Source organism: Brassica rapa, chromosome A04, assembly GCF_000309985.2.
Source record: "Brassica rapa cultivar Chiifu-401-42 chromosome A04, CAAS_Brap_v3.01, whole genome shotgun sequence".
Classification (NCBI taxonomy): domain Eukaryota; kingdom Viridiplantae; phylum Streptophyta; class Magnoliopsida; order Brassicales; family Brassicaceae; genus Brassica; species Brassica rapa.
The window spans coordinates 14748136-14762237 of NC_024798.2; the positions used below are offsets into that span (position 1 = coordinate 14748136).

The 14102-nt window shown below is 34.2% G+C and overlaps 3 protein-coding genes across 4 annotated transcripts; all 3 read left to right on the plus strand.

The window, feature by feature from the left end:
* The first annotated feature begins 359 nt into the window (after positions 1-359).
* On the plus strand, positions 360-2946 carry LOC103864759. Its single transcript, XM_033289941.1, has one exon. It carries the CDS (start codon positions 2304-2306, stop codon positions 2784-2786), a length of 483 nt encoding a protein of 160 aa, XP_033145832.1. The 5' UTR covers positions 360-2303; the 3' UTR covers positions 2787-2946.
* Positions 2947-3186: 240 nt separating this feature from the next.
* LOC103864761 lies at positions 3187-7919 on the plus strand. 2 transcript variants are annotated; one of them, XM_009142525.3, is made up of 3 exons: positions 3187-3698; positions 3786-3960; positions 4284-7919. In XM_009142525.3, exons 1-3 carry the CDS (start codon positions 3489-3491, stop codon positions 4934-4936), a joined length of 1038 nt encoding a protein of 345 aa, XP_009140773.1. In that variant the 5' UTR covers positions 3187-3488; the 3' UTR covers positions 4937-7919. The 2 variants fall into 2 exon arrangements, with proteins under 2 accessions (XP_009140773.1, XP_033145826.1); XM_033289935.1 differs by having other exon boundaries at positions 3187-3960.
* A 3169-nt stretch (positions 7920-11088) lies between these two features.
* LOC103864762 (GTPase LSG1-1) lies at positions 11089-13847 on the plus strand. The gene is made up of 7 exons (XM_009142526.3): positions 11089-11413; positions 11490-11591; positions 11676-11762; positions 12272-12365; positions 12453-12509; positions 12598-12677; positions 12752-13847. Exons 1-7 carry the CDS (start codon positions 11187-11189, stop codon positions 13695-13697), a joined length of 1593 nt encoding a protein of 530 aa, XP_009140774.1. The 5' UTR covers positions 11089-11186; the 3' UTR covers positions 13698-13847.
* The last annotated feature ends 255 nt before the right edge of the window (positions 13848-14102 follow it).

Genomic DNA, 14102 nt, shown 5'->3' on the forward strand with positions numbered 1-14102 from the left:
TTTAATTAGAAGCCCCATCCGCTAGTGACATGGCAGTTTGATAGGTGAAAATTATTTTGTCCATGTGGCACTCCTTAGAAACTCCCAAATTAGCCCTTTTTATATAGTATGGATAACATTTAGTGTATAATTGTGCCGGTTATATCATTTTTCTTTTCAGGTAATCGGTGATATAAAAAAAAAAGTAACTTTGACATTTATAAAAGTAAAAAAGAAATATTGAAATAGAGGGTGTATTTTGTTTTGTTACTGTTTCTGAACCTCTATTTATACTATTAAAAAGGAAGGAGTCCCAAAAAATCTACTTATGAAAGGTTGTTGGACCTATTCACTAAACATAACTATTTTTTTGGTCTCACCTTATATTTCTCTAACTATACACTAATCAATTACCTTATATTTCTCTAACTATAAAATAACCAATGCTCTTATTTAATACTCAACTTACTATAATACACCAAAGATTTATACATCAATATTATTAATTCAGAATCATTGATATATTTTACCCCTATTTTTTTTTGGAACATTACTTTTGTACCACTAAACCTATTAAAAGAAACAGATTATTTTATAACTGATTTAATAATCATACAACCCACGATCATTTTTCTTTAACAAAAACAATTATTATAAAAACATTTGGATTTATGGTAATTAAAGTCTGAACAATACCATGCTTTTAATTCATATTAAATGTTTTATGACCCAAACTAACATGATACCATTCGACGGTCAAAACATATTAACTTCCAATTACGATTAGAGAAATAGTTCACAGTACAACAACAAGCTTAATTATATTTTAAAATTATAGTTTTTTCTTTGAAAACCTTCTTATGTTATTTTTGTGGTAAAAATCTTTTACAACTGGGTTTATTATGAGAAAGAGTTTTGTATAAATATTTTCTCAGAAAATTATAGAATTTTTAGGATGTTTTTTATGTTTAAATAAAATATATTATTTATTTTTAACATTTATAGGTAACTCAACTATACTCAACTTAATAATAATTTCATTTATAAAACTCAAAAATTTAATCTTAATATAGTCATTATAAAACCTATAAACTAGAATGTATAATATAAAAAAATGTAGTTTATTCAATTTTATATCTTAGTAAAATTTATATGAGAAATTTAATCAAATTTTGAAAAATATTATCATGTTATTTTAGATATTTATCATGTCATCTGGTATAGATTCACGAGTTAATATGAGTTTTAAATTTTAAAGGATTTTAAATAATAGATTTTTATTAAACTGAAACTAGATTATATATGGTGACTGCGTTTACTGGTTTGACTGTGGATACCACTTATTGGTGTTTTGGTTCCTTTTAGTAGAAAATTAGACTGAATGTTGAGGACTTATTAAGATATTTTTTTAATATTTGAAAAAAATGTTTGAGTAATTTATTTTTATTGGATAATTCAGCTTATAAATAGTATATTTAAGATATTTAGTTATTTAGAAATTACATATAATTAATATTTGTAGGTATATAATTTGTATTTTAAAAATTCAGGTATCTATTTATCTTGGTTCTAGATATACATGATATGTTCGGTTATTTATAAATTTTGGTTCAAGTTTAGTTTTATTTTTTCAATTTGGTACGGGTTGATTATTCCGTTCCGAATAATATGGCCAAACTAATAAACTATCTTATATAAAAATTTATATTAAAAATTATTAAATTCAAAAAATAAACCCGCGCTTTCTAAGCGCGGGTCAAAATCTAGTTTTTATTTAAACTTCTGCAGCTAACGAAAACAACAAATCCAGTTAGCAGTTCCACAAATTGAGGTGCTTTGATAGGCAACGAATTAGTGGTTCAAGTATAGAAGATAACTCCAAAAACGACTTTGTTCGAAAATATTGTTGTTTAATTTTAGAGGAAAATAGCAGTCTTTGGTTATATCCTCTTCGATAGCCTCTCCGATCTTCCCGGCTAACCAGACGTTTCGGAGTTTTCTTTCATTTCCTCTGATAATTCCAGCAAATCCCGAGAAAATCATGTAATACAGTTTTTTTTTTTTGTTAAACTCATAATACAGGTATTTTCTTCTATCTCCATCCTCCTATTTCTACTTGTCACCCACACATTATTTTGTACTTTCTCGTCTCCTAGGATCTTCATGATTTGATTTACAACATAACCAGAATCAATGATGAGTGACCTATATGGGTCAATCTTCACTAGATTCTGTTTTCTCTGAGAAATTATCTTTCTCTGAGACGTTTATCTCGCTTACAATCTGAAGATCCCATATCATCTTTCTCTTTACGTGTTTTCGGTATGACTCGTCGTCACGTGATATTGATATCTGACGAAAGAAGCTCTCCGCCCATGACAACGAAGATGAGCAAACACGCGGAGAGGAGGAAGGTGGGAGAAGTAGCGGGAGGAGCGGCGGCAGAGTGCGCGGCGGTGTGCTGCTGCTGCCCATGCGCGGTGGTTAATTTGGTTGTTTTGGCTGTTTACAAGGTTCCCGCGGCTGTTTGCAAGAAAGCGTGGAAACGTAGCAAACGTCGACGTTTTATGATGAAACGACATGGTTTGCTTGCATCTTCAGCGGGGGCGAAAGGGAGCGAGAGCACCGTGCATGCAAGATTGAAGGAAGAAGATCTAACGGCTGAGATTGTTGTTATTGAGGAAAACGAAGCGAATTGCCAACCAAACGATGTTATCATGCTTGAGGATGAAATGTTGGAACATTTTTATGGGGCGGGTTTTTGGAGAAGCCCGTCACAGAGGGATACGTCAACGGGAAAATTTTAAATTCTGTGAACTTTGTGAGAGAATAATAGTATTTGATTTAATATATACAGTATTTGACTTTGATAATTATGTGGGTATGTGAATAGAACAAAAAAAACATAGCAGTATTTATGCTTTTAATTTTGTTTGATTCAAATATAATGTTTACAATTCTTTGGTTGCTTGGATGTTTTTGGATTTAGTTTGGGATTTGAGTGGTTTTTATGATACTAGATTCTATAAAATTATAGATATTCGGAAAATTTCGGTTCAAATTGAGATAGCGAATGAATCAAAATTTACAAAATTTTGCACCCTAATAACTATATTTGTAGCTAAAATATTCTTTAGTTTTTTTAATCTCTGTATTCGTCTGTCACTCCAACGATTTTATTTGATGACATACATATATATGTCAAAACACATGAGACATGACACACCACACATGTACTACCTTTAATTTTCTTAGAGATCATCGACCAGAAAACCAGTGTGTCCGATATCTGGTTAACATCAAACCAATACACACCTGGAACTGAATCACCAAAAGTAGCGCTAAACCTAAATTCTAACGTCCCAACTTTGTAGGGATATGATTTTTATAAATCTTTCTTTTTTTTTAACAAGATTTTTATAAATCTTTCTTATATTCGTAAAAGGACTTTGTATATATATAAATAAAAGCTTGTATCCTTATTGGCAAACATAGGATTGAAAAAGAAGATGAATAGCGTTGAAGCAGAAGAAAGATCTGCAGAATTTCTAGACATGGCCAGATCTTTGTTTTGGTTTGAGCGTTTGCTTCTCTCCGTGATACTTCTCTTCTCCTCCAATGGAGTCTCATTATTTATCGGTCCTCTCCTTTTCTCCACTACCTTTTGCGCATTACTCTTACACTGGTTATGCCGTAAAAACTCTCCTGCAGACCGCTCTGTAAGTATATCATATATACACATCTTTAGTTTACCTTTAATTCGTGTTAAATATCTCTCTCTTTCTTTTTGTTTTGTTTCATATAAGGGTGTTACTACTAGCCGAATCTGGCTGTTTCTGTCCGACCGGTTCGTGTTTCTGGCGGCTCTAGGCGCTTATAAGGCCGTCTGGCTTTTGCGTCTCACCGTTTTTATTGCCGTCGCGGTTCACTATGTTTACATCATCCAGTACCTTGATATATCTTATAAAACCCATCTCGCCGGTAATTACAATTTGTCAATTTTAACATGAAGAAACCCTAGATAATATTTTATTTATTATATATGTTAGTTTTCACCTCTCTATAGTGAACAATAGAACTCGATCAAGGATTTAGATTTATTTTGTGCACTCCATATGAAGAGAGAAATCCTTTTATTCCCTGTCAAACAATATGCAACCTACTGGTTAGAAGTACTTAGAACCGAACTGGTCAGCTCTAACTAGTGTTTTTGTCCGATCTATATATATATATATATAGGGTTTGCTATTTGATTATGTTTTGATGCTGATTCTAACTTTGTCTTTGGTTTTTATTTTTTTCAGAACTGAGAGGGATTGATGATGACTCTAGTGAGGAAGGAGATGTGAGCAAGGAGCTGGAGAAGACGAGGGAGTTATTAGAAGATTTGAAAGAGCATGGAAAGAAGATTGATACAGAAATGGAGTTTATAGACCACCTTATCAATCCAGATCTTGAAACACATAGAAGAAACTTGTCCGTAAAACTCATAGCGTTACGTAAAGAGACGAGAGATGTTGGAGGAAAGATAAGAACATATAAGGAGTTGATGAGCATTTTTGTCAACTCAGAACTTACTCTAAGATCTAAGGTTGAAGAGGATATAAAAGCTTCGAGAGAAGTTGCATCTCTAGCCGACCAAGTTCATGAAGCCTACTTTGTGATCCAAGAAACTGCCAAAGCGGCGAAAACAACATCTGACAGAGCTTATCTAACCTACTTATTTGCGCAAGAAATCTCTGCACAAATTCAAAACAAGAGATGGATGATAAGATTAGATATTGAGGGGTTGCCAGAGCTTAGAGAGGAAGTGAGGCGAATGTCGTTGCAATTTGCTGCTAGAAGAATGGAGGCGAAGGTTGCTGCCGACAGAGCCGCCGAGGAGTTTTCAAATGCAAGGGTGAAGCTGATGGAGGCGGTCGGGATCCAACAGTGGGAGGAGTACAAAATCGACTAAGTCTTGCATTATATTTAAGTGATAAGTAATATTTCTCTCTATTATGTTATACTCGAGGAATTTCATTTTCAACCGGTGTTGGGTCATAGTTTAGTGGAGGGTTTTGGGTTTTTACCAAATTTATCAAGTTTTTAATTAATGAGTTTTCATTAACTCTGAACCAAATTATATACGGTACTGCATTACGGTCAAAATCGGGTATAAAAACACCGAATCAAACTTAAAATAAAAATTCTGATAATTATTTTCATATAATTTTTAAATTTTGAATACAAAATTTAGTGAATAAAAAATTTAGTGCGTAGTACAAATTACAATTTCTTCAAAATCCAAAAAATTATCACACATATAAAAATAATTTAAATAAATTATGTACACATGTTAAACAAGAAACAATATACAAATTACTATATTTTTCGAAAGAAATAATTTCACGTTTTTAAAGCGCAGATCAAAATCTAATTTCTTTTTATTATGTTACTCAAGGAATTCCATTTTCAAGTTTGTGCTTTTTGATTTTCATATAGGCTTATTTGATGGGTGCTCCTTAGTCTTGTACATATATTGATTTTAGGGCCCCCTTGATTTTAGTGGAACTTATTTGCTTATCTATCTACCTTCAAATTCTCCAATATGTTGTTAAATGTTTAGTTTTTATTGCTTTATTAATTAATAAACTAGTAGGATAAAAAAAATTTACATTGATAATTGATATACATTTAGACACAATTACAATATGTAGGACACTTATTTAAATAAAGTTTCTTTATTAGCCTTCTAATCTAGTATTTTACTAATTACTAGAGTAAACCCTCCCTACGGGCTGGCAAATAAAATAAAAATTATATAAAATTATTTTAAATGTTTAATGTAAGGTGTACTAACGTTCATAAGTTTTTCTAAATAAATTTAACTATCCATTTTAAATTATGTACTTCACTAATTATTATAAAATTGTTAAAATATTTTTATACATTTTTGAGAAAAAAACTAAAGATCTTCATGATTTTAAAAATTATCTTATTCATTATAACTAAAAATATTTAAAAATGGATGATATGAAAGTATCGTTACTCTTTATACATATACATTTTTTGAGAAAGGGTATACATGTACATTTTTTTGAGAAATGGTATATTTCTAGAATTGGACATGTGTCATGTATTTAAATAAACTTTTATTCCTTTTGTTCTATAGCTTTTTATTTTTGACATTTATGTGTTCTTATTATATTAATTATTTTCCAAAATTATTATTTGTTGAATAAGGTTTTTATCGAGCTCATTTTAATATTATTTATTTTTACAACAATATTACTTTTTTATTTATTAGATTCTGTTATTTTCTTAACTACTTTTCTAAAAAAGTTTGATTAGTTATTAATATTTTGGCATGGTTTTTTTTGTTAATTTTCTGAGATAAGATTCACTTTTGTGTGGGCTTGATAAAATATGGAAATGTTATATTATCAATGTATTTTTTTAGTATTACTATTTCAAAATTTCTTCACTTATTTTAATATTTTATATTTTTTAATATGTATTATTTATTTCTAAATAAATTATTATTTGTTGATAGAAAAATTGATGTCAACCATTTGGTTAAATTAAAACGCCTGATAATAATGAACATTTATGGATTATTAAATATTAAATATCTTGTTAATAGATTTAATTTAAATTATAACAGAATTAAAATATTGTCAAATTTTTAGAAAGTCTTTTGATGAGATGGCAGTTTAAGTGGGGGTTATTGGTTCTAATACTTAAGTCGATTTATAATTTTTTTTTGGATTTAGAAATCATTGACAAATCCCTTTATTTTAAAATCAAACAAACAGATTTCAAAATCAATGATATAAATTTCCAAATCAAAATAAGTTGATTGTTATAAATGAATGAAATGGATTTTCAATTGAAGTTCTCATTGCATAATAGGACATCTAATTCATCACTTACATGCGACATTTACATTTTCTTTTTCTGGAGTGTATTGATGTCTACGAAATTCTGAATTCATGTTGATAATGTATACATTTGACTAAAAAGCTTAAGAACCTATCAAAAGAAGCATAGAGACATTGCTAAGTTCGAAAAAGTATAATGTTCTTGTTTCATTTATTTGATGGTGTTTCTTTATGATTTGTGATTGGTTATGTTACTTGAATCACAATAATATAATAATTAATTTTAATATGTTGGTAGGCAAGACACGTTTTGTTTGTATGGTTACTCTCAGGTGTCAATTTAAAATTGGAAGAAGTGCCAATAATATCTCTCTTCACAAGAGACAACCAATCCATCATTTCGGAAGAATACGGTTTCGTAACGATACAAAGGTAACGCCGCCATCCGAGTCTCGTGTCGGTACGGCGAGAAGGTAAAACACTCCGGCCAACTGCTTAAACTCCTCTGCTCCATTGATGAAACGTCCGACGGACAAAGTTAGAGTCTTTGGTGAGAAAGACGCATAAACTGAAAAACAATATCATCAACATTCCAGCAGGTCTTAAAATAGTGAAGAAACACCTCAGAAAAAACAAATCATTTTCGTCAATAAGGACTCCGCCGTCTTCTACTGTGGCAACAAAAAAAGAAAAAAAAAACATCGTCTGAGGCACGGAGACGGAATAACCCTCTTCTGCAACAACAAGATAGCATAAAAGTGACATCCTACACGATAATATGATAAATAACCCCAGCTTCGTTTGTATGTATTTTACAATAAGTTTGTGTGCAAGACATGTCCCTGATGCAAATTCTGAACATGAACAAAAGATATTATAATGAGGTTTATATCAACCACGTGACTTGGGACACACAAAAAATATAAGGAAATGGAAAAAAAAAAACAATAATGCAAATCCAATCAAAATAACAAAGTTTAACTTGATATTTGTTTTCTTGTATTTTACTCTTAAAAATACACATAAATCCACTCAAATCAAAATCAAAACCAAATCTTCAAACAAATCAATAACATTGAATAACACTTGATTCTAAAATCTGTTTAAAAATCATATAATTAATAACACCATATTTAAAATTGAATTTTGAAATAGTAGAACCAATAACACTTGATTTGGATTGGATTTTCAAATCCATAAAAATACATAAACCCATAACACCCTCTAAACCACCATACGCTAACAATCCACATTTCACTATCAATTCCATTATTTTGATATTACATTTCGAGACGATTTTGTTTACTAATTCTAGAGATCTCAGGGATAGACAAAGAGCTACTTCGTCACTACACACAGAGCAAAGGAAGGAGGTTGTCGTCATTCCTGGTCTGATTATTTGCGAAAATTTTAATGATTAAAAGGGTGAAGTGATGAATTTCACAGAATCCAATACCCTTATTTATAGATCTAGACTTGTTAATATGGAAGAAAAAAGAGGTGGTTTAAATAAGACGTAGTAGTGGGACGAATGGTTTATCAGCGATTAATAAGAAATTTAATAAGATTGATTGAATTCAAATGACAGCCGTTACGCCATTGGGCTTGAGAAGCGGTTGAGACAAAGATCTGGAATACCTTGACGAAACCCAAATAAGCCCAATAATGCAAATCGTGAAAACCCAAACGAAAGCAACAATAAGAAACACATGTCGGTTCTTTAATTTCCTATTTGATGAGGGCATCCCCATTGAGAGTTCAACGGGGGAGTTCACACGGTTTTCAAAAAAAAAATTATTAAAATAAGTAAAAGTGGTGAACCTGTCTCTTGCAAGTTCACTGCAGTGAACCCGGATCAACACTATAGCGCGGATCCCACGGTACGTGGCGGCCCGCGATTGATCCGATTATTTTTTAAAAAAATGCTTTGTGAACCCACGAAGTTCACTGATGTACATGGTCTGAGGTGGTATTTGAAAATCTTATTTTATATATATAGACAGATGTTGAAGCGTTTCTTATACACCGTTGATTCAAAGTAATCAAAGGTGGCCGCGGATACCCCCTCCTTTCGTCGAAGCCGCCTCAACCTCCGCCTCCCTTCTCTTCTTTCTCAGTCGAAAAATGCAACAGATTGGCTTTACTTACAAATTCCTAGCGGACGACCGTAAGTTTAAGAAGGTTGCGTTGAGATATCATATTGTCCTTGTTTCAATTCTGTTTGCTCTGCTGCGTTTTGTTTTTCCAAGGGGAAACTATGAGATCTTCGACGTTGTGTATACCTTTGCGAGTTTCCGTTGGTTGATGGGGATATTGGCTGGCATGATGGCATCTACTTATTCCATGGCCCTAGGCGTCCGTGCTTACTACAAGGCCATCGGTTCATGCGATAGGGTTTACGAAGAGATGGCTATGTTTTTTGGTTTCTTAACACTGGTGTTCTTTTCTATTAACCTCTTCGGGTTCTGGGGAATTATATGGCTCTCAGGTTTTCCTCTGCTTGTCCTTGTGAGTGCAATAATCCCATTCTGACGGGCGGATCTAGGATTGTAGTGTCTGGTTTTAATTTTTTATTGTGTCTGAATGATAGAATCTCGTATGCAATGAACTTAATTTTCATATTATGTAAAGAGTATTTCTTTGGGTTTAATTTTTGTTTTTACTAACTATGTTTAATTCATCTTCCTGAGATTTACACACAAATTGTCTACTTCGTCTTTATTCTGCTCCCTTACAGTCTTGTTGGAGAGACAAATAAGAAAACGACTGAATCTCGTACCTTCCCCACTAGTTCATTGTTGTCTCTTCTCACTTCTCTAATTACATCATGGTCAACAAATTAACCGCTAGAGCTTTTTTCTACGGATTCACTAAGTCACCGCCTAGTCATCACCCCGAATCAAACCACTTCGACAGTGGTGATACCGCCTTGGAATCACTCCAGTGCTCTAAACACTTAATCTCAATAGAATTGCCAGCTCTGATGTGGAAGATGGAATCGTAGTCGAGATGATGATGATGGACAAATTGACTCACTCGATCAATGGAGTTTGAATCACTCTAAAATACTCTGGTCACGACTACTTTGGCATTCAATGAATCACTCAAAAAGAACCAGAAAAAATAGAACACAAATGCTCAGTTTTGTTGAACTGAATATAATAAAATTAGTGCTCACATTTGCATTGATAACAACAATTCACGTTCATTTATGTCTTGGTTAGAGTTGCTAATAATTCCAATCAAAATTTGATTCATATTTGTACAAATATGCTGTTCAGCTGGAATTTAGATTGGAATAATATTTACCATTACAACATATATGTATGTAAAAATATGCATAGCATGAGCCACAATCCCACAGGACAATTGTAAGACACAAACATTGTCTATGTTCTGAGACTGAAATAGCAACTCTAAGGATGATTTAAACCGACCTAAAAACTCACCGAAGTTTTCAAAGATGGATAAACCAAAAATTAATTAGACGACTTCAAAGAAATAAAGATAATGATGATAGAGAGAAAGAGAAGAAGAAGTTAATTGTTTTGTGATTGAAACTGGCCTAAAGCCTTGAATTAAAGTTAAACACGTTGCACTTAGTGCTGCTGGGTTCGCGGGTCAACCCGCCCCGTCCCGCCGCAGTCGAATCATTTTTTCGATTCAAAAACTCGACCCGCATAATCCGCAAACAAAAACTTTTATATCCACATCTGATCCGCCAAAACCCGCGGGTAATATTAATTATATTAAAAATTATTATTTTAATTAAAAATAATTATTTTAATTATATAATTATTATTTTTAAAAATTAATATTAAAATAATATATTTATAATAAAAAGTATATAAATATTTATTTTATATATTTCTTTTTCAAAAAAAAAACTTTTTTATTAAATTTGCAAGTTGACGGATATCGACTCAAATCCGGCTGACTCACCACTCAAAATAATCTCGATCCGCACCTACGATTTAAAATTTTCAAATTATTCGACCTGCCCTCGTCCCGCAATGGGTCAAACGGGGCGGAACCTACAGACAATGATTAAAATTCCCAGCTCTAATTGCACTGCTCCAATCAAACAGACCGGAATTGCAAAACGAGATGATTAAACCGGACAATTGAAATAAACCCGAACAACAAGGGAAAATAAACCGTTTGCAGTATTGAGTAATTACCCTTCGAACCCTACATTTTTACATTTTATTAAATTTCACCCCACACGGCGTCTACATCCCCGTCGGCTTCACACGACGAGCCTTTACGAACATTGAAATATCTCTTTCGAGAAAACACAAAAAGGTTCAACCTTTCCTCAAATCTCCGCCAAAAAATACGAAAATGGGGAAGAACGAGAAGACGTCTCTAGGCCGAGCGCTAGTGAAGCACCACAACCACGCGATCCAGGAAACCAAGGAGAAAGGGAAAAACTACAAGTCCCAAAACAAGAAGGTTCTTGAATCCGTCACGGAGGTCAGCGACATCGACGCCATCATCGAGCAAGCCGAGGAAGCCGAGCGTCTTTACGCTATTCACCACGACTCCGCAACGCCTGTGCCCATCAATATGTAAGATCGGTTTTGAATCCTTTCTCTCTAGTGTGTTGTTGTTGATGTTCTTGTTCTTGATTTTGGTGAAAAACAGGGACGCAGGTTCGAGCTCGAGTGGTGTAACGGCTAAAGAGTGGAAAGAGCAGCGGATGAGAGAAGAGGCTTTACATGCTAGTAGTCTTCAAGTTCCTAGAAGGTCTCTTTTGCTTCTTTGGGTTGTTGTTATGGAGTCATATAGAGTCTGTTTGGTTTAGTGATGTTGTATTTTGTTAATATTCAGGCCTCCTTGGACGCCTAAAATGAGTGTGGAACAACTTGATGCTAATGAAAAACAAGCTTTTCTCTCTTGGCGCCGCAAACTTGTCAGGTTTGTTCTGTTTTGATCTCATCTAAAGGGTGTTGTTGGCAGTAAACAAGATATTGTTGTTGTTGTTGTTTAGTAGAATTTGGGATTAATCATGTGCCAAGTGTTCAAATGCTTTGCTACGATGTTTGTGTATTAAGAAAATGAATGGTTAAAAGGATGAGAAAGTTGAGAAGAATTCATATTTGCGTCAGTGTTTACAAAAACTGCAATCTTTTAGCCATCACTATAACCATGATTGCTTTATTTGAGAATGATTTTTTTTGTTTGTTTGTTTGTTAGTCTTATGCTATGAGTTTGTGTTCTTATCTCTGAATAGCATTTGAGAATCTGAACTTCTTTTGGGAATGCATTTGTAAGTTCAAGATTTTGGAATAGAGTAACAAAACAGTTATGGCTCATTCAAGATGTTATTTTGCTGCTGTTTTAGATGCTTGGTTTGATTTTATTATGTGTAATTTTCCTTGGGGACATGGTGATATACACTTGATGCATACCTACTTTTCATTCAGCCTCGAGGAAAATGAAAAGCTTGTGCTGACACCATTCGAGAAGAACCTTGACATATGGAGACAACTTTGGCGAGTGCTTGAACGAAGTGATTTGGTATGCCATTTTCGCCTCCTAGAGCCCATTTGAATGGGTTAAAGTTCATTTCGGAATATAATTGGCTCTTTTTCACTTCTCTTTCAGATTGTTATGGTTGTTGATGCTAGAGATCCTCTGTTTTACCGTTGCCCTGATCTTGAGGTAACTCTCTCTCTCTCTCTCTCTCTCTCTGCCAACTTGCAGCTTTCTCTTATTAGAGTTTTCATTGATACATACCAATCATTTACAGGCATATGCACGAGAAATTGATGAGCATAAAGAAACAATGCTTCTTGTAAACAAGGCGGATCTCTTACCTCCTTATGTCAGGTAAACTTGCCCCTTGCCTCTTTTCCTCTAACCTCTTTTTATTTTGGCTATAACCATTTGGATTGTTAACACAGGGAGAAATGGGCGGACTACTTCACCCGCAACAACATTTTATTCGTCTTCTGGTCAGCCAAAGCTGCTACCGCTACCTTAGAAGGCAAACCCTTAAAAGATCAGTGGACGACATCACCTGAAACCTCACACAACACAGATGATCCTTCCGTTAAAGTATACGGAAGAGACGAGCTTCTGGATCGGTTAAAACTCGAGGCTCAGGAGATAGCGAAAAGGAGGAAAGCTTCTGCTGATTCGCACCAAGAACGTGTTGTGGTCGGCTTCGTTGGGTACCCTAACGTGGGGAAGAGTTCAACTATCAACGCACTGGTGGGTCAGAAGCGAACAGGCGTCACATCCACCCCAGGGAAGACAAAGCACTTCCAGACATTGATAATCTCCGAGGAGCTGATGCTATGCGATTGCCCCGGTTTGGTCTTCCCTTCCTTCTCGAGTTCTAGATACGAAATGATCGCTTGTGGAGTGCTTCCCATAGACAGGATGACGGAGCATCGCGAAGCTGTTAAGGTTGTGGCTGAACGTGTTCCTCGAGATGTTATTGAGGGAGTGTACAACATCTCTTTGCCTAAACCGAAAAGCTATGAGTCTAAGCTCCGTCCACCTCTTGCCTCTGAGCTTCTTAGAACTTACTGTTTGTCTCGTGGGTATGTTGCCGCTAGTGGTCTGCCTGATGAGACGAGAGCAGCTAGGCAGATTTTGAAAGACTACATTGATGGTAAGCTTCCACATTTTGCAATGCCTCCCGAAGATGATGAAAACGAGACGGGCGAAACTGGAGATGGTGGTTCAGTGTCTGAGGTTAGTGAAGAAGCTCGTGGGCTTGGGCTTGATCAAGTTCTAGAGGATTTGAGCTCGTTTGATCTTGCAAATGGGCTTGGGTCTTCCAAGAAGAAACAAGTGGAGTCGCATAAACAGCACAAGAAGCAGCCACAGAGGAAAAACTAATCGGTTTCAATGTATTTGATCAATAAATGCTCGAAAAATATGAAACAGTGTTGGATTCTTATGTGGAAGTGTTATATGTTGTCCTTGTGAAATATTATCGAGAAATATTTAGTTTCAGTTTATAACCAATAAGTTCGCTGTGTACCATGATGAGACAGTTATGTGTGGTTTCTTAGGTGTTGATTACATAAAGATCTTCTAAAACGTTTAACTTCTTCATCCTTCAACATAACTCGTGATCAATGCACATGCAAGGTTTCTTGCCTTTTCAAGTAAGTTCACGATCTTGATGTTTGCATTTTCACCTCTACTTTCGTAGCTTTGGACTTTGGAGAAATTTAGTTACCTCTTCCTAAGCTTATGTATCGTCATTTTTAGCAGGGTAGGTCTTTTAATGAGCCACAA

What these genes read in the sequence shown, in the direction of transcription:
- LOC103864759 (XM_033289941.1), top strand. Translation starts at nt 2,304, where the DNA reads ATGACTCGTCGTCACGTGATATTGATATCTGACGAAAGAAGCTCTCCG.
- LOC103864761 (XM_033289935.1), top strand. Translation starts at nt 3,489, where the DNA reads ATGAATAGCGTTGAAGCAGAAGAAAGATCTGCAGAATTTCTAGACATG. An exon ending in TTATAAAACCCATCTCGCCG is followed by an intron (nt 3,961 to 4,283) that starts GTAATTACAATT and finishes TATTTTTTTCAG; the next exon opens with AACTGAGAGGGATTGATGAT.
- LOC103864762 (XM_009142526.3), top strand. Translation starts at nt 11,187, where the DNA reads ATGGGGAAGAACGAGAAGACGTCTCTAGGCCGAGCGCTAGTGAAGCAC. An exon ending in ACCGTTGCCCTGATCTTGAG is followed by an intron (nt 12,510 to 12,597) that starts GTAACTCTCTCT and finishes AATCATTTACAG; the next exon opens with GCATATGCACGAGAAATTGA. An exon ending in CTCTTACCTCCTTATGTCAG is followed by an intron (nt 12,678 to 12,751) that starts GTAAACTTGCCC and finishes TTGTTAACACAG; the next exon opens with GGAGAAATGGGCGGACTACT.